The 20,416-nt window shown below is 41.1% G+C and overlaps 1 protein-coding gene across 4 annotated transcripts; it reads left to right on the top strand.

Moving 5' to 3' along the window:
• Nucleotides 1-3,215: 3,215 nt before the first annotated feature.
• Nucleotides 3,216-19,110, top strand: grhl1 (grainyhead-like transcription factor 1). 4 transcript variants are annotated; one of them, XM_005950493.3, is made up of 16 exons: nucleotides 3,216-3,413; nucleotides 5,491-5,683; nucleotides 5,959-6,032; nucleotides 6,530-6,663; nucleotides 6,767-6,999; nucleotides 7,614-7,696; nucleotides 7,979-8,132; nucleotides 8,460-8,571; nucleotides 8,962-9,056; nucleotides 11,806-12,049; nucleotides 12,519-12,646; nucleotides 14,307-14,335; nucleotides 14,535-14,620; nucleotides 16,042-16,127; nucleotides 16,531-16,595; nucleotides 17,825-19,110. In XM_005950493.3, the coding sequence occupies exons 1-16, from the start codon at nucleotides 3,394-3,396 to the stop codon at nucleotides 17,937-17,939; spliced, it is 1,851 nt and encodes a 616-aa protein (XP_005950555.1). In that variant the 5' UTR covers nucleotides 3,216-3,393; the 3' UTR covers nucleotides 17,940-19,110. The 4 variants fall into 4 exon arrangements, with proteins under 4 accessions (XP_005950555.1, XP_042074096.1, XP_005950558.1 ...); XM_042218162.1 differs by having other exon boundaries at nucleotides 3,232-3,413; nucleotides 5,494-5,683; XM_005950496.3 differs by lacking the exon at nucleotides 3,216-3,413 and adding an exon at nucleotides 3,426-3,693.
• The last annotated feature ends 1,306 nt before the right edge of the window (nucleotides 19,111-20,416 follow it).

Below are 20,416 nucleotides of genomic sequence, written 5' to 3'. Positions count from 1 at the left end.
TCATGAAAGTTTTTTGTCATGTATTACCTACTCAGCTCACGTCATCAGATGCAGTCATGTAGTAAAAGAATCGAACTACGTAGTGACCAAGCCCACACCTTCCTGTCTGGACCACGTTGAAAACAGAGACCTATTGATAATTTAAATAACTGCAGAAATGTCACCAAACAGATCTCTTAAAGTCCTCCCAGGAATGTTAAATTTGATTTAAATCTCATTATTTGAAGGTGATTAACTTTAAGTTGTATGAGATGCTTTTTGGTGGCGTGGACATAGATCTCTTTTTCAAACAAAGAGGGACTTTCAAAAGTCTGGATAGAAAGAAAAACAAACCAAACAGCTCTGAATCAAAGCATTAAGCTATAGAAAGTCCCCTTTGACTGTCCTTCAGGCGCTCTGAGGGACAAAAAGATGCATCAAAGGAGAATTGTAAAGTGGGAGAGGCTTATTTGGACATCCTGAAATTAAAACTAAAATAAGTTTTAAAGACATTCGGTTCACTTTAAAACTTTCAGCAGTTCTTAACAACACATTTTTAAGCTTGTTCTTTTACACTGTTGTTCAGATGAAATGTGTCTTCTACATCCTAAAAGTGATTCAGCAAGTCTTTTCTCATGTCTGAACCTGTGCTTTGATCCACATTCTGCTGTCTTTGGTGTGTTTTCCCTATATGTGCTCTGTCGAGTCAGCATCAAGCAGCAGCTACCATCAACAGCTCAGCCACATGTTCCCAGCCTCCCCTCTCAGACACACAAAGCACCACACACACACACACACATCCTCACATCCCTCCCTTATTCTACTATCCCATGTCCTCAATGCAAACACAAATAAGCACCAGTAGAAGCAGGTGTCCTTCCACTGGGATAAATAAACAGTACACCAGGATCCAGGAGCAGGAGGTTGTGTCTGCATGGGAGTGTGTCAGGGATGTGGGGGGATCGGTAGGCAGTTAGGCTAGGTGGGTGGGGTGGGGTCGTTGGAGAGTTTCTATGTAAGTGTTTGTGTGAGGGGGAAACTTTGAATATATCTGATAGCATCTCTTAAGACCCTTCTATTGCTAACAAAGCTGTTTGTTTTCACTCAGACTTCCTTTTCATCTTGCTTGTTTTAGAGTCATAGCTCACAGCTAATTGCAGAGCAAATGGCAATCAAACAATCCTAAATGTGCCGTATAGACACATGACCACTAATTTATTCAAACTTTTATGCGTGACTGCCAGTGCTAGTGTGCTTCTATTCCAAGCTCTTGGTTCAGTGGTGTCATCACTTTATTTGCACTCTTGATGTGGCTTTCGGAACTAATTTGCCTGTTTCTTACCTGCAGCTGTGCAGACTGATGCTTATCTGTCCTCTGGAAGAAGGTAAACAAGCTTCTGTAACATCATCTAGTAGTAGAGACACAGGTGGGACGAAAGGTGTACTTACCGTTAAACAGAATGGAAAAAGTGCCCCCAGCTATGTGAGGGAATATGTTTAGGTGAGTGAGGGGTCCCATGATTGGAACTTTTTAAATTCAGTTTCTTGTTGCCTTCAAGATACCCAGAAACTGACAAAAAAAAGCCCAAAGCATAATTCTTTACTTGCTTTACAGTTTTATCATCTTGTTTTATTGCATTAAGACAGGTTACTGTAAGTGTTTGTATTCATCAAAGATGTTTCATGTAGTAAATACTGATACACATGGTTTTATATCAGGCACACTGATACACCACTTGTGATATTTGTCATGTCACTTATTCATAAATTTGAACGCACAGGTATATACCGACCACTGATGTCAGTAGATGGCATCTTATTTGTTGATATCATTTAATAGCAGGTCCGATATTGGCAATACCCATGTTTCACTACTATATCTGTGCATCCCAAAGAAATTAGTGTAAACTATCTTCTTACGATGTTGTCACAGCAGCTTCTGTGTGACTTGGCATCGTTGCTGCAAAATTCTAATAATCTGGTACTCAAACATCTTTCTTGGAGCCAGCTGGCTAAAAGGTTGGTCCAAATTTTCATACAGGCCATAACACACAATTCGGGTAATTTCCAAACCATTAAGGGACTCCTTTAGCCTTATGGATGGAGGTCATACTGGAAGAGGTGAATCCTATCAGGATAGAAATAGTTCAACATGAATGAAATCCCTTAGATGAGGACGAGGTGGCAGGTGTGGGCAATTAAATTTCCCAAGGGGCTGCATGAGAATCTGGGACTGTTGTGGACAGTCGCACCTATAATCTGAACTCAATTAACATCAATTTTAAGTCTTTATAAACTGCCACTAATAAAAGAAGTGTTAACAGTTAGTGAATGAATGGCTCACCCCTGCTCTGAGGGCACAAGTTAGGTTAGATGAGGTTAGATTATTTTATTTGTACCCGTAGATAGATTTGAGCTGCATTACTTAGTCATACTCATATGTACATTTTCAATGCAAGCACAGACAACAGCCAACAGCATGTTGGCCAACAGCTTAACACAAAACACTGAGGAAATAAATAAATAACAATGACAAAGAATTCCCACAGCATCATGTAGGATAGCAAAGGATTTCCAGGAAGACCCACGTTATCAAAAAACTCTCACAGAGCCACCATACAGAGACAGAGGGTTCTCCTTTAATTTGTTGCCTTTGAATTGAGTTCATGCTCATAAAAACAGGTCTCCACTTATCCACAGCATGCTGATCATTTATCAGTGAATTACGTTATTAGTTTACTAAACGTCTTATTACCGTGTTATACAGGAGTTATCGGTGTAGACTTTAAAAGAGCGCGCTTGTTCATGTCTTTGTGAAGTGAATCAGGTCTTTCTGCCACAATAATCTCCATCATAGTAGCTCCCACATAGTGACATCTATGAAGCCTGCAGGTGTGTACAAATAAGTGAATATTTCCTTAGTGACTCTAATCATCAAAGACTTTCTTTCCTTTTTTTTGTAAATCATTTTAATTTTTAAGTCATCCCAATAAATTTTGCACTGGCCTTTTTTAGGGGTAGGGGGAATATATTTCTCATTTAATATTCCCATATGATAAAATCACAGCTTTTAAAACCCAGTTTTACCACTGCTTTCTCCAAACTCACCCTACAGCTGCAGGTAGGCCATCAGGTGAGCCAATCACAAGCCCGGCAAGGGCAATTGACAGTAAGACCCCGCCTCCCGTCCACCTGTAATCCAATCCGCGTCCTTGTCACAGGTAAAACCGGCCTTAATTTCTAAGCATTGCCCCAAAAAGCGAGAAAAGCCGACAAAACCCGTTCTCTCAGGAGGGGACACCTTGTTTGTTGCCGTGGCCCTTATCCAGTGTTAGCAGCGGAGTTTTCCAGGGTGGTAAAGAAGACGGATCGGATTTTCAGTACCAACTAGAAAGTCCAGTTCGACCGACCGAGATGTCACAGGAGCATGACAAGTAAGTTGTCCTGACTCCTCTGTTAGCCCGCACAACGAGCATGTTGACACTATAAGCTTGTAATACTGACTTTAATTGCTTTTGTGGATTTTCTGATTATTTTTGCAATTTATTTTTTTAAACAAATACATTCATTGCACTGACGGATTTTTCAAAAGCCGAGGTCACACTGTGACCTGCAGCTGCAGCCTTCTGTATTTTTCTCAAAATCGTGTCCTGATGTTCGTGTCGCATATAAGCATGAGCCTATTCTACGATCATTATAGCTCCTTTTAAAAGGGTAAGTGTGCTCTGTTACAGCGGGTTGCCAAGCGGGGAGTTGGTGTAGTCTCATAGTTTCCCATGGTGTTGTAACTCCGCTCGTTTCACCTGTCATGTTCGAGCCTGTACAGGTGTACCTCCACCTGTCGTGCGAGCTGGAGGCGACTGTTGGAATAAGAGCCGTTCCGGAGTAGAGATGGGCGGTTGTTTGATTTTGCCTTAAGCTTTAACTGTTATGTGGATAGTAGAAATGATGTTTGCTCAGGAATAGGCACAAGTCTCCGGCAGCAAGGTGTCAGCCAAGGAAAACTGCCTCTGCACAGGTGTAAAAGAGTTTTAATGGAAGATAGAGCTTAAAATAATAAAATAATAAAAATAAATCAGTGTTTTTCAGATATATAAATGTTTAGTTTGAGATATATTCTGTATTCTGTGTGTGGGGGGGTTTGAGGGCAGTGACAAGGAGACATTTGAGGGGAGTGAAATCGTACACCTGCTAGGCGTTGGCCCCACGACTAACATAGACAAGCGAGCACAGGGCTATCTGAGGTTTTCATGGATTTTACTCTACACTGCTGTGTGTGTTTTGTTTTGTTTTTTTAATTTAAAATGAGGGATTAAAGCTCTTTTCTCTAAATGTCCAAAAAAGTAGTGTTATTTATTTTTTTTTACTGCTCCTGTACATTAAAGTGACAGAAGTCTGGACTCATGCTGCCTTACTCACTTTATTTCTTGACATCTCAGTGTAATTTTTGCCTGATCAGCAATAAGACTCTTCATTGTTTTAGTAAATAATGGCTTATATTGCCTTACCTTAGATATATTTTTTTTTATAGCCAACACATAATGGATTATATCAGGTTGCGTTTAGATATAGGGTTACTAATTATCACTTTCTCTGACCACTGGGAGACAAAAAAGTTGTATTTGTTGTAGATACTCAACATGGAAACTGATCCAGTCCGTTCACACTTTATAATAATTGGCTGAAGAGGGGGATATATGCGGTTTCCGAAGTTTGTGGATGAAACTTTAATAACAAGAGCTCCATTAATGACTTTACTCTGACTGGGGCTTAACGCGTCTCAGCAAACAGAAGCTGTGTAAACATTAAAATTTACTGTAAACAGGTGACTTCAGTGCAAACGTCGCAGGCTCATCATCAGCCATTTCGTACACGCAGAGGCGTTTTTGTTTTACTTTAAATGTAATGCACCCAGGTTCAAATAGCTTAAGCTTGCACACTGTGCACAGCATACCAAGGCGATGTTGAATTTTGAAGAGGAAGAGAAGGAGCGCGAGGCAGGCGGCTACTGAGCGTTAAAATCTCGTGATTATTTGTCACAAACAAGTTCGTTTGCAAGCACAGCGCAGGAATGCAGCCGGGTCAGATGCGTCACATGCGGGCGGCTTCTCAACCAATGAGTGATCCCCGAACTAGAGTCGTTACACTGGACGATCCTGTAGAGCATCTTTTTCTCGATACACCTTCTGCCTCTGTGGTTCAGCGGCAGAGATTTGTTGCACAATCCTCGAAAAGCCTGACCAACTGGTCCTGCAGATGAAAAAAAAAACATCTACATGGGTGATCTCTCGCTCTTATAACCTGTTTGTCTGTTTTGAGCGACACTGAGATTTCAGGTCCCGGTCTGGAGAGCTTATGTGGAGTCAGTGTGGAAAATAAGTCCATAACAGGAGATGAATCCCTTCTAGTATGGACGGCTCTTCCCTTTTGCTGCGCACATCCATGGCTTTTATTTCATGTCATTAACTGCTTTGTATGCGGTAACTAAAGCACACACTCTCCCCCTTTTAGCAGTAAACGTGCGGTCCTGGTTCTCCAGAACGAGCCGGGTTATGGCGGCCAGCGTCGCTCTTTCACCACAGAGGATGAAGCCTGGAAATCTTTTCTGGAGAACCCGCTGACAGCTGCCACCAAGGCGATGATGAGCATAAATGGAGACGAGGATAGTGCCGCAGCTCTGGGTCTGCTCTACGACTACTATAAGGTATCAGGAAAAGCTCAGCAGGAATAGTTTCTCCCCTCCTTCTATGAGGAGTAGTGCAAAATCACATACTGGAGGAATAGTTGCCAGATTCTTGCAAACTTTCCCTCTGTGATCCTCACCCTTAGTGACATCTGATCATTAAGTAACATCTGTGAGACAGAGTCTACATTATGTCATGTAACTGATCTAACTATGCCTACAAACAGCAGGATGACCCAGTCTGGTAGATGTGATGTGGTCAGACGCTGAGCGGCTGTGTTTACTCTCGTATACAGGTGCCCAGGGAAAAGAGAACAATACACCAGCCCAAGACAGACACACTGGTCTCTGATGTGGATCCCAACAAAAGGTAAGCGGCAGTCCTCTCCGCGTACCACCTCCCCCTTTAAAAATAAAAGCACAGCAGAGGGCAACAGCAGAAAACAAGAGAGCGATTCAAGCTCTTGTGATATGATTTTTAAATTCTATTTAAAAACTGTATGCACATTTATCCTCAGGAGTGTACCTGTTTTCTCCAGAGCAGCAAGGAAAAACGATTATTGACATTAGGATTTCTTTTGCTGCTTTAGTCAGGCGTACTAAAATAGCTGCTCCGAGTGTCATAGAAGACATCTTTAAATTCTCAAAAAAGGAAGGAAAATGTCCGGTGTACAAATTCCTTTGTGTTATCAATGGGTCGTTAATCAGTTCTCAGGCATGGCAACACCAAAGGTGAAACCCAGGACTGAGAAAAGGGAGAAGCAGAAAAACATATCATATAAATAACCCATTGTTTCAAGGTTTATCAAAGCAATGATGTATTGTATTGGAGATCTAAAATTTATGTGCACTTCTACTTCGTCACAGGCACCAGATCCAGGCCGGACACTCCATAGTCCAACTCCAGGAAGCCAGTATGGAAAACAGGATCCCGGTGCTCAAGCCTCCCTTCAATATTCTTCAGCTGGGCCCAGACAAGAGAGCCCACTTTTCTTCACCAGGTCTGCTCTGATTCAGCAACACAAACAGAAAAAAACAGAAAAATTTAGAAACCTGATGATCAGTTAACTGTTTTGGGGTTTTTGCTTTGTTTTGTTTGTTCAGATACTACTGTCACAGTTTCCATTGCCACCGTGCCAAACCAGACTATCAAGACAGAGGTGCCCACTCACGGCTTCTCGGTGACTGTGCCAAACAACTGCAGCGAAACGGAGAGCCACGTGGGCGTCTTTGACCGCCAGCTCACCCACAACGCGGTCCATTTCAGCCCTGGCACCCAGGCTCGTACGCCCCCTGACTCCACCTTTCCCGAGAGCTTTAAGGATGGTTCCCAGGAAGTGAGTGTTTCGATGCCCCCCCCCCCCGTCAAAACCCTGCCAATGCTCTCCCAGCACCCCCTCCACTCCACCTCCTCCTTCTCCTTCGCGTTCCTCTCCTCTCCCCTCTCAGATCTCTCCCATCAGACAATAGGATATTCACCCGATCCCATGGAGCCAGCGGTGGGCTCAACCTTCCCTGGTTTTATTTGAACATGCCAAAATAGTGGCCAGTGTGTTATTATGCCATTGTCTCACCAACACAATAAAGTGCTGTACTTTTCTCCTACAATAGCCAAAGCCCTTTCTCTCTCCTCTTTCTCTTTTTAACCTGGAGGGGAATTACCTCAGAAAAGCCAACAAAACCCCTGTACAGGAGGGGGTGGAGGTGGCCGCAGAGCCATTTTTTTTAAACAAAAACCAAAATGAAGGGGAATAAAAAACACCAAAACAAACTGTTATACCTGATGAGAGAAAGCCTAGCCTAATAAATGACTAGAATGAAACACAGTGTTCATCTAGTTGCTTACACAGTTTGCTAGTTGAAGAAAATCATCTAAAATTTATGCAAAGCAGCTGTTGTATTTCCTGTTCCCATGCTTTGCTTGATTCTGTTTTCCTTTTTTGCGCTTCAGGTGTTTTCCCTCCCAGGAGATCTCCAGTTTCGGATGACCTCCATGACGCCCGAGGACTACACTCAGTTTGACACCGTGCCGGGGTAAGTCGCCCTGCCGCCGGCCCACCGTCCAACTTCCACACCGCCATTCAGCTTTTGACACGGCACAGCAGAATGGCTTCATTCATCTCAGTCACAGGGGAGACACCAGACTCCCGTCTGTGTGTCTCACAAGTGTCTGCACATATTTAAAGCCCGCTAGGTGTTACTCTGCTGTTTCATTCGTCTCCTCGGATTTGTTTACAGAAGGGAATTTTTTTTAAACGCAGCATGCTGTTGTTTATGGTATTCACTAGATTTGACCTTTATTTTTGTGTGTCTCAGGAATAATTTTGAGTACACTCTCGAGGCATCCAAATCTCTGCGTCAGAAGACAGGTGACGGGACAATGACGTACCTCAACAAGGGCCAGTTTTACCCCATCACCCTCAGGGAGATTGACAACAAAGGCCTGCAGCAACCCATCACCAAAGTCAGGGTAAGAAAGAGCACTTAAAAAACCAGGAAATGACATATAATTCATTTCAGATCAATTCAGTTTTATTCATATAAAAATGACAACTACAGTTGTCTCAAGTCCCTTATATTGTAAAGTAAAGACCCTACAAAATACAGAAAAACCCAAAGGACTTGGCGACAGTGGGAAGGAAAAACTCAGTTTTAACAGGAAGAAACCTCAGTGTGGGGCAACCATCTGTCATGGCCGGTTGGGGATGAAGGGAGGAAGACAGGAGAAAGTGTATTGCAAAATCTGATTATTGACAGTCATATTAAGGTATCACTGTGCTTTATTTTTTTTCCTCAGAGCGTGGTGATGGTTGTGTTTGGAGAGGAGAAGTGCAGAGACGACCAGCTAAAACACTGGAAGTACTGGCACTCCAGACAGCACACGGCTAAACAGAGGTGCCTCGACATCGGTAAGTTCTGAAAAACGATGTTTTCATAATAAACCACATCGTGAAATAAAACAAACCAAACCTACCAGTTTGAGTGCGGAGACATAGCGGACACGCTAATCCTCATCTGTCTGCAAACTCAAGCAGCTGTTTGTAAGCACAGCTTAGCAGGAAAAGGTGTGTTCTTTGATTGTGACAGCTCATTTTGCTTTTGATGGATTACTGTTAGTCTGTAACTTTCATAAATCTCAGCATATGTTGAAGTTACCTTACCTTTCTTACTTTTTCTGGTTTGTTTTTTATCATTTATTTAGATTTATTTAAATGGGCTAATTTCTTTTTTACTCGGCATAAAGCAGTTAATATGCTTTCAATACATCATTTATTAATAACCAACATCTGTTGCTCCAGCTGACTACAAGGAGAGCTTCAACACCATCGGCAACATTGAGGAGATTTCATATAACGCCATTTCCTTCACCTGGGACACAAACGAGGAGGCCAAAGTAAGTCAGTGGACTGAACGCATCCACACCCACATCCACACCTTCACAGGTACACGGCTGCCTGACACCCCCACTGACATCTCTGACACGGTTGTTGCTTGAACCAAGTCCAAACATGACAGTTCACTGTTTGCACTTCAGTGTTCCTGTCAAAACAAGAACAGTGTTTGGTTCTCAGGATCACCGGTGATCCGAGGCTTCCGCGTACTTCCTGGTCTTGAACGTTTAAATATGAGGCTTGACCTTTTAACAACAACAAACTTAGACACCTAAAAATAGTCCTCCTTTTCTTTTTGTTTGTTAAGGCCCCGTGCCTGAATGACAGTGTCAGGTGCCGAGTCCCCTTTATGGGTGATCGTCATCCCCTTTGCTCACTTTGATCCCCCCAAAAACAGTTGTTAAATATAATTAGTGGTTTTAAAAAAGAAGAGTGAGGATGCGGTCATGTCGCAGTCACTCCTCTCCTGTGTGGTTACTCAGGTTGTGTAAAAACACAGAGGTGTAGGTGTGTGTGTGAGTGTGTGTGAAAGAGAGAGTTATTCCTACACTCTGTTCTTATATTCTTGACTGGTCCAACCTGCCTGTCACCCTTATTGTGATGTCGCATGTTTAGGTATTTTTGGACATGAGAAACAAAGAGTGCAGGAATGAGGAAACTCATTGGGAAGGGAGGTGACCAGATGGAACAGTTGTCAAACAAAATCCGTCAGAAAGGAGGAGCTCCTGTCCTCGTCTCCACTCATCAGAATCAGAATCAGAATCAGAATACTTTATTGATCCCTGGGGGAAATTATTATTATTTTTTTGTTACAGTGCTCCATTTTAAACCAACATTAAGACAAGACAGACAATACACTAACTAAGAATGATTGTTTCTTTCTTTGTTCCCAACCCTCGTGCTGCCCTGTGGCTCTGCTCTGCTCTCGGCCTGAGATGGAAGACTACTGACAAGGTGGCAAACAGACAAAGAGACAACACGGCGCTGCCGCTCATCACCGGCGTACTTTTCTTTAGGCTACACTTTGGATAAATAAAGTCACATGAACAGACCTTCCTAAGCACACACACACTTATACACACACTCACGCTTGCATACCAGGATGTGGGTCTAACTGTCTCATGACTTGTGGCATGCATTCATAGGATGTTCATCCTTGTGTGTTTTTGTTACTTCACCATTTGTATAACCGCCCAGCCACATTGTTTGAGCATCTCATCAGCGAGGTGTTTGGTTACAGATGAAGGTGTTTGGCGTGTGTGTCTTTGGATGGATGTCTGAGAGGATCAGTTTGGGTTTCTGACCTTGGGAAGTGAGGTCAATTTACATGCTGATGGGATTTCAGGATATAATTAGGAGTTTAATCATTTCGTTGTGTTAGTTAATATTGGTGTGTGTTAGGGTGAGAAGTCCGTTAGAGGAAGTACCTGTATGTGTGTGGTTTGCCCTTGGGCTGAATGCATAGCAGTATATGTGCATATATCAAAGTGTACTGTATATGTAACCCTTATATAGTCCTGTGATGATGGGGGTAATAAAGGTTATAAGATGAGGAACAAAGGCAAAAGTTATGTAAGGCTTTACTATATCAAATCAAGGTTGCAAATCATATTGTTTTAGTATATTTACATCAAAACAGCACCAACATCCAAACTGTCTGCATGTGTGTGGTTGTTATTGATTGAAACAGCTCAAAAAAGGAAGAAAGAGTATTAGATCGTCCACAGTAACATGCTCTATGGAAAAGCTTGTGACGCTGCATCAGTTCTCTTTAAAAGTACTTTTGTTATCAAGTCGAGTTCATCGATTTATTAAGTGCAGTTTTATCATATGATTTCCATGACTTCCATTACTCGTAATACTAAACTGGTTACATTTTAAATACTATAAGACATTATATTGAATGATTTGGATTCAAAGTAACACCTGGTATTCCTTTAGTGTGTGTGAATTTTTAAATTAATTATTAATTATTGTCCCCAATTAGGTTTTATGGATATAAAATGATGTATAAAATGTTTCTGCTCCAAACAGACTTTTTCCTTAACGTTTAAAATATAGTTGTTGACCATTAAGGACCATTAAAGACTGTTAAATGTCTTCATTTGTGGAATACGCCAAATGAACGACAAAGGCTATATTTATTTGTACACTGCTTAACAAATTAATTAAATCAATTCAAACTAAAATCTATCAAATTCACTGAACATAGTTCAGGTGGTTATAGCCAAATTTCAACACTGGACTTCTCTGAGAAGTCAGAAATAACTCGAGCATAAAAATGATTTACTTTACTATTGTTCTGCTCTTTTGTAAAACAGCAAATTAAATATATAGACAAGAAAACGCACACGTGTGGCAGAAACCTTACATTTGGTGGTGATCTAATAAATTTGTTAAGCACTTTCCCCTTGAGACTTTTCTATGTGGTATTTTTAAACCTGTCTTGATTGTGTGTTGTGTTAACACAGTTAGAGTGTGTTTTCAAAGCAAATAACCAGGACAAAGGAAAGTAAAATGAGCATGTAATTACTAAAGCCCACCAAAAGAGGCCAGCAAAAGACACTGAAAGCATGTGAGGCCTGACTATGAGGTATCTAGTGCAAAAAGGCCTTCCTGAAAGTTAAACGTCATTGCATTGGCTTCATGATTAAGAAGCAGTTTCTACTTTAATAAACAAACTTTTGAGTTTAAAGTTGTACATTAGTCTGCTTCGGTCCTCAACTTTCTTCCTCTCTCCTCCCCTCACAGATCTTCATCTCCGTCAACTGTCTGAGCACAGACTTCTCCTCTCAGAAAGGGGTGAAGGGTCTTCCCCTGAATCTGCAGATCGACACTTACAGTTACAACAACCGCAGCAACAAGCCCATCCACCGTGCCTACTGCCAGATCAAAGTCTTCTGTGACAAAGGCGCCGAGAGGAAGATCCGAGATGAGGAGAGGAAACAGTCCCGCAGGAAAGGGAAAGTTGTCGACCTAAACTCTGGGCTGGCTTGTAAGTTGCTCTTAAGTTTTAGGATAATCAGCTACAACATATCATTACTAAAATGACCAGAGGCTTCCACAGTACGATCAATTTTCATTTCAAGTCGCCCTGACACATGTATTTGTTAAAATGATTTCCTGTATGTAGATGAAAACATCCCCTTAGTGTGTTTACCCCCTGAAGCTATAGTTCCTCTGAGCTCTGCAGCATGTTTCAGCTTGCTTCAGCTAAACATTTTTATTTTGAAGACCTACGCTACAACTTCACTATAACTACACTCTAATACTGGAAACCAGAATAGAGCAAAGACAAGAGTAAATGTGGTCCTCATGTGTCCAGGAGGGTTTCCTCTGCATTTGCTGGATAACTTTCAGCAAACATGTATTCAATCAAACCTTGTTTCACTCATGTCGTGTTATGTTTGACTTCATCCTACTGCATGAATATTAAATTGCTTCCTGCTGTCTTCCCCTCAAAGTTGCAGACATGAAAGTACCAATGCTCCAGAAACGTAACGATGTCACCATCTTTAAGATGATGACTGATCTCGAGACCCAGCCTGTCCTCTTCATTCCCGACATTCACTTCTCCACCTTCCAACGTCATGTGAGTGCCGATCAAAGCCGCAAAACTTTTTTTTTCTTTTAGGCCACCACTGAAAACTGTATGTTTCCTGCCATTCCCAAAGCACGAACGTGTCTGTTGCAACATTCATAGCATCTTAGGTGGTCCATAAACAGTTTGTTTTTCAGCTTCCGCCCACTCGGCTGCCAGCTGAGTTGAGGTGACCTGCCTGCTTGCTAGTTGGCAAGAACAGAGAGTTCTGGTTTTGAGCTTTGATACAAGTCCTACATACTGATGGCTAGGTTTCAAACTGGTTACTCACACCATGATTCATTTACCAGTGACTCAAAACAAACCGGCGTACAACCACCTTGATTTATGTGTTCATATGCTCGGAGCAAAAAATAGTCTTGGTGCACAGGGAGAGAGGAGTGCAGTTTTCCTGTCGGTTTGTGGAAACATGTTGCAGAGGATGAGGAGAGATATAGGAGTTTACCTGAACTCTGCAGGTTATCTGGCTTTTTTATGAGTTTTAAACGGAAGGAGCGCCTCTTCTTTAGAACTGGACTCTGAGCTCTGCCACAGTGAACACGTCACATGGCACTTTCAAGATGAGCACGCCACACGGCGAAGCATGCACACCTGACGTGCTCACATGAGTTTACCGGGCAAAGGATACTGTTTTTGAGAAATTCCACTAGGTGTGAGCTTTGACTGCCCCCTGTTGGTAAATGATGCAAGTAGGACACCAACACCCCCCCACCCCCACCCCCTCCCCCTTCTCTCATGCATGTGACGTTTACATTAATACCAGGAAAGCAGAGGAAGAGACAGGAGGTTGGTTATTTTTGGGGATGCCATTGACATTGAACCTGACCGAACTCTCTGTAGCCTCGCTATCAGTTTTTGATAACCAACGGGTTTGCTGATGTTCCTCTCAGAATAGAAAATCTATTCACAGCAATGCCTGTAATCGATACAGTCAAAGGGCGAAAGGCTAGAAAAACAACAGCCTTCCAGGAATTACAAAAAAAAAAGAGTTGGATCATTTTAAATCAGAGGATCTGCTTTTTTACTTTGTTTCATATGATAAAAAAAAACTCTAATATTTATTAAGAGCCTGCAATCTGAAGGCATTAAGTTGATGTGTTTGAGACTAAATGGACAAGTTCTACTTTATTCTCACATTTTGCAGTCAAATTTATTCAATCGGGTGATAGATAAATAATGACACTAATCGATATTTGGTATTTAACACGAGCGCTAACAAGATAAAAAAGGAGTGCAGTTGCGTGAGCCACAAGATACCAGTGAGTCCTGTCAGTCCACCCGACCTGCACTTCACCGTCCACAGCTGTACAGACTGGTTTATGTTGACCAGTTCCAATTCTCAGTGATAAAGGAAGAATAAATGGGGCACCACAGGAAACTATTTGGACTCGGCTGTTGACTTTACCTTTGGCCTAGTTGACTGATTTAGCCACTACCATGAAGAGTTACGTGAAAAGTTACAACTGCAGCCTGTGGAATGCAGGAAATTGGTTAAAAACGTGTTTGGATATATTTTAACTTCACAAAGCATCATAAATATTTGATAACAATTAACTATAATGCAAATAAATGTATTGTGAGATGCTGTATATAGTTTGTAACCTTTATGTTACATTTGAGTGAAATTCTTCTTTTTCTCTCTGTTTTGCAGCCCTTCTCCACAGATGATGGAGAAGACAGGTGAGTTCACTTCACATTTGCTTCATGGTAGCTTTGAATTGCCGTGACCTTTGACACTTCCCGGTAAAATACATACAGGGTTGCGGTTTCTAGGAAATGTACGTGAGCTTTTTTGTCTGTGCTCGTGCTTTATGGCCTGTCAGCCGGTTGTTGAGACCATTTAAGCAGCTGTTTGTGTGCGTGTGTGTTTCAACCACAGCTCGGGCATGAAGAGATTACCCTTCAGTGACGATGAGTTCGGTTCACCCCAAAACAAGCTGCCGAGAGTGGAGGAAGCAAAGAAAGGTACTACGTGTGTTTGCTGCTGTAGTGCAATGTCCACACTGCTCATGTTCTAATCAGCAGCCTTTGAGTGATGCTCCCCTGTGCGGCTGCGTGTGCACATGCGTGTCCGTCTGTGTTTGCTGTGGTCAGCGCCTGTAGCTCCACACATACATACACACAAACACACACACACTCTCCCTCGCTCTCTCTCTGGGCCATGTGATAATTCCAAGTCTTCCAACATATGCACGTGCCCCAGCCCTCCACTGACCCAACGAAATACCACAGATCACTGCGTGCATGCAGACATCTATGCAAACAAGCATTTACCCTTCACCACCTATCCCATTCATAGACACTACAATTTTCAATACATTACAAATCTGTAAATGCATGTTTTGAAATATTTTGTAGCTTAGGGAGGAATGTTTTAAACATTCAGGCCTGCTTCAAAGTGCTTCTGCACAAATGCACCTCTCGTACCTTCACAAAGCCACGCTCGACCTTGTTAAATACATTCTTGCGGAAGGATGTTAACCACAGAGAGGGGAGGAAGGAGTCACCGATTGCATGTTTTTTCAAAATAATTTCATCAATAACTGGACACTTTTTTTCTCTTCTGTGGTCTTTAAACATGCTGCTTCATTTCAAGGGGACACAAGGCAGAAAAGTGGAAGTAACTACATTTAGAAGGTGCTGTAACACTGCACCTTCTGTACTGGCTTACTGTTGTGGCAAGGTTTACTACCTTTCCACAGCAGTCATGTTTTTCCTTGTTGTAAAACTGTAAGCTTTGGGGACTTGTTGACGTCTCAGTGACGTAGAGAGTAGTCAGTCAGCTCCTGTGCAGGCTCCTCAAACTGAAATCTGTTATTATGTTTGGCTACTTCAGTGTAAATGTGTAAATCTGGCTTGTGTCATCATAAAAGCATCTCTCAGTTTCCCCTGTCTTGTTTGTTTTTAGTCCACATAAAGAAGTAGATAAATTAGCCACATACTCAGATTACAGCAGCAAACTGTATTATTTTTTAATTGTCTTAAAAATCTGTTGGAACCTGATCTAGTGTAGTATCAGTGAACCTTCTAGGAGCGCTCTATCTGAGATCTCTGCATGTTCTTCTGCAGTCTAGCAAAGAGATGGCTTGCAGTGTTATATATAGTATAGCTGCAAATGTATTAATGGCTCAAGGCATATGTGTACATATATGCATGCAGCTTCACCACTCTGAAAGTCCTTTGGAGATGTGGTAAAACCTCAAATTCTCAAACCCACACAAATGTACCAAAGCATCAGTAAAGCAGTCTGGTCTGACGCAGATAAAGCCTTTTATGACTGCCGCTGACATTTGTCTGAGGTTGAATTTGTGTTTGTGTTCAGTCCATGAGCGTGCATGCTTTTCTTTGACGCCTGCTTGCCTCCTCTCTCTTTTTTCACCACACAGTCCTGCTGTACGTACGCAAGGAAACAGACGAGGTGTTTGATGCCCTCATGCTGAAGAATCCCACGCTGAAAGGCCTGGTGGAAGCTGTAAGTTGTCCTCAGTTCACCGAACTAGCTATGGATTGTACTAAAGAACAGTTTCTTGCATCATCTAAGCTTTGATGAGTCACTAACACAGGAATCGTGCAAAGTAGTGATTGGGGAAAAAATAAAAATGTGTTTTTTAGAATTGCACAGGGGACAAAAGGTGTTAATGGAGGGGAGGGTTAGGGGAAAAGATTTAGAAAAGACATGGAACGTGGAAATGTCCTGGGAAAAAAGTGGAATGGGTACTTCAGGGGTCATCGAGTTTAAAAAGATGAAAAAGAGTGTGAAGGTCATGGATATTAGTAATGGAGTACTTATGTGGAGTGGGTGAGATAACAGGTAGTAGAGGTGTTCTGTATTTCTCTTAACACAAATTTGTGTTTGTTTTGTTTTTTCCAACCAGATTTCGGAGAAGTATGAACTGCCTTATGATAAGGTTGGAAAGGTCTACAAGAAGTGCAAGAAAGGGTGAGTGTATACATGTTTATCACATTTCCACACTATGTTTGAAACTTTGTGAAGGAGGAAATCTGTTATCCATGAACAAATGAATACAAAATCCATAAAATGTATTTCTATATTTCTTGGTGCTTTACTGAACTGTTTCACCTGCAGATGCAATAGATCATTTAGTTATAACCAATCATATTTTTCCATTGTATTTCTACACTAATGATTGGTTTTTCTCCTTTACATCAAATTATTTTATATATATTATATCATATAAATTATAACAAAATATATTTATATTATAATAATATATATAATTTAGTGCTGTCAGCGTTAATCTTGTTAAAATGACGTTAACGCCACAACCGCACTAATGCAGTAAATCTCTGTCAGCGAGTTAGCGCGGATCGCCCCGTGCATTGGGCTGCACGGCATCTACACGTTACTGCGGTTAGCTCGTTAATGTGTTGATGCCGTGCAGCACGGGGCGATCCACGCTAACTCGCGTTAACGTCATTTTAACAATATTAATGCTGACAGCACTATTATAATTAAATCACAACAGGTTCTCCTCACACATAAAGTAACGGTAAACTTGGGGATTAATTGACCAATCAGCAATTAGCACATGCAGATGAGGTAATCACGACCTGGGAGGAAATACGCACATGCCTTACAAGGATTACACTTATATAATGGGAGAAAGTGTTTATGCTAAGCTAACCAGCTGGTGGCTCTGGCATGGTTAGTCCTGCACGCGCCCAAATTTAGTGCTTTCTAATATGCCCCTTTCCAGCTCTGTGTCTTTATTCTTGAACTCCATTAGAGTAGCTTTGCATGAGTCACAGTTCAAAATAAGTGTATTTATTGTATACTGGGCCATTATGTGAAGCAAAAAATCTGTCTTTTCACCTCCCTTAAAAAACAGCTGTCTTCTCTTTGAAAGAAAGTAGGTGGGAGGGGTTACTAAGCCTAAATGACCATATTAAGTATTTCCCCTGTCACTGATGTCATACAGAGCTAAGAGTAGAAAAAGCTGTCTGAAATGATTTGTTTGGATCATATTGAAGCCCATGTTTTTGGCTCATATGGATTATTTGTGGATACACTGACGTATTTAAAACTTTGGCTATGATTCATATGAATATGTACCACTGCAAAATTACATATATGTCACAATAATTCATAATATTAAAAAAACATTTTAAAATATTTCACTTCAACACACTATTTTGTCATTTTGACAGCATTCTAGTCCACATGGATGACAACATCATCAAACACTACTCCAACGAAGACACCTTCCAGATCTCCATGGAGGAGTTGGGCGGCTTGTACAAACTCACCCTCACTGAAATCTGATTGGAGATGTGATAGATTACCCTGAAAAGAGGGGCTGAGGACAAATGGAGCCGTCAAGTTTACACTTCTGGTTATGCAGTGATTATGGACCTGTCATTCATGTTGTCTGCGTGTTGTATTAGCGTTCAACAGATGTTTTTTTGTTTGTTTGTTTCCTTTTTTTAAAAGCCATAGCTCTTAACGGATACTGGTTAGAGATGTAAGTTATACATTTTGATCATTATAAAGCTGTTTGTTTGTGCATAAGAATTAACAAGTGAGGACATATTTGACACTGACATGACACTTTTGCATTTAGTGAGAATATGAGCTGAGCCTCAAATGTCAGTGCCTGCTTTTGTATATTTTGCTCAGGCTTGCAGAGCAGTTGAAGTGCTGCTATACCTCATGCTATACAAAGCAGCAGAGTTCATTCATTCATCAGAAGAAAGAGATTATCTTTCCCATTCTAAAGCCACAGCGCTGATGATCTGCAAAGTTTAGCACCCAGAAATTCGTAGTAAAATGCCCTTGAATTGTTGATGAAGCTCCAGAGGTTCAGTGTATTAATACTAAACAAAACGTGGCAGTATTTAGTGTGTAAAACCATCATATAATTTGGTAGAATATTGTAAATGTATTTTTTTTTTTAGCCTAGAAGATTTTTTTTAGGTGCCATTAAAAAAATGCTTTTTCTCATATCAATTTAAATAATGGTCTCCTCTGTAAGTATTAAATGGTCACTAAATATGTTGATAATATTGCGAAAACAGAACTACCCTTTTCCTCTAGAGTAGATTCACAAATGCTGTAAAAATAGGTCAATTAATATCTAGCACAGTCTGTAATGGCTGTCCTGGAAGTGCAATATGATGATTCAGAAAACAAATCTCATCAATTGCCATAACATACACTATAGAAATCATGTTGTTGTTTTTTATTTGTACATAGCAAAAAGAAAAAATGGATCTAAATGATCTCTCTTTTGTATCTCAGTACTTATTGTGTATATATTTATTAAGAGAATGGATGTGGGTCATTGTTTTTTAACCATATATAGATTTCTATTTCATCATAATATAATGTTGTTGTTTTTTTCTTTTTATATGAAGTTATTCAAAAATTACACGTTCAGGGACACAAAGTTAACATCTTTTTGTTGTTTTTGTTCCCTAATAAAAGCTCTGCTGTAGCTGCTGTTTTGGTTGTGTAAGGCTTTTTTTCTTTCTTCTAATAAGATGTGTTTTATTAAATATCAGATATGATGGTGGTTGATCTGTTGGGCTGTGGCAGAGATTAACTGTCGGTCCACAGGAGCAGATGTCTGGGCATCAACTCCAACCCTGCAGACAGGAAGTGGGCATGACAGGATAGCCTGGTGCAGAGAAGCTTCTCTGTCGGAAACCTGGCCACAAATTTCCACATACAGTAGCTGGCATGCTTTGATTGTGTTAGGTCCTGAAATTTGAAACATTAATGCTACAATTAACATTTAAATTACTCATTTTTGTAAAAATGTAGAAAAACACAGTACCCACGCTTTTAAAATAAAGTTTACCACCCAGAGCGGTGTACTACGAAGCGATTATAATGACTTAATGAGCTATATCAAACCTGATCGGAGGCAGGTTATCCTTCATGTTTCGGTTTAAAATCATTTGGAAACATTACATTTCACTGATTCATTTTCACCGATTCTTTTATTTCAAACATGTTTTAAGTGTAAGTGAGAATATGTTTTATATGTGCAACTTGTCAAGTTGTAAATTACTAAAACCACTGAATTAAGTACAAAGTGTGCATCACAGAATTGTGCATGTATTAATTTGGTGATTTGGAAAGTGTAAAAATGCAGAATTGTAAGCTGGCAAAAGACGTACCCTTAGGCCCCCTCCTCAATTCAGAGATGGTCTTTTCCTTTTCACGTAAATTGCCTCCTTGACTTCGCGCTCAAACCAGCGTTCCTCCCTGTCCAGGATGTGTACATCAGCCATTCCCCAACTCTCTGTGAATGGTACTCATGGCCATTAATCAGTGGTCTTTGATCAATGATCTTTGATCAGTGGTTGTTAATCAATGATCATGAGAATTTGCATATTAATGACCTCCCAGCCCATTGTTCCCTCAGTGGTGCTAGTTTCATTCATTATGCAAATGTACTGTTTATAAGATTGGGGAAACCTGCAGTCAGCTGAGACTGAAGAAGTCACTTGGATGAGTAACGAATCGTTTCACCCACTAAAAAACGCTACATCCAGATGAACAGAATCAACCTTTGTGGGCAGGTAATCTAAGCTTTGCACCATTTCCACTTTCCCACGCTGCCAAGCCAATTGTGACATCACGGGTCTAGTCCAGTGAGCATTCTGCTGGCCTTCTTCAGGCCAGCTTTGACTTTAAAACTTTAAATCTCCCTGCGCAGCTGTCATTCTTCCTTGCAGTCGACTTCATGCAGCCCACCTTTTCTCCATCACTGCCTCTCTTCACTCCATTCAAGC

Source organism: Haplochromis burtoni, unplaced genomic scaffold, assembly GCF_018398535.1.
Source record: "Haplochromis burtoni strain Fernald_Lab_line unplaced genomic scaffold, NCSU_Asbu1 Contig_16, whole genome shotgun sequence".
NCBI classification, from domain to species: Eukaryota; Metazoa; Chordata; class Actinopteri; order Cichliformes; family Cichlidae; genus Haplochromis; species Haplochromis burtoni.
The sequence above is the reverse complement of the archived record's forward strand: the minus strand, read 5'-3'. Positions and strand labels throughout refer to the sequence as shown.

Coding starts and splice junctions, on each gene's coding strand:
- grhl1 (XM_005950493.3), top strand. CDS start 3,394: ATGTCACAGGAGCATGACAA. Junction 7,697..7,978: donor CAGTTTGACACCGTGCCGGG/GTAAGTCGCCCT, acceptor TGTGTGTCTCAG/GAATAATTTTGAGTACACTC. Junction 8,572..8,961: donor ACAGAGGTGCCTCGACATCG/GTAAGTTCTGAA, acceptor CTGTTGCTCCAG/CTGACTACAAGGAGAGCTTC.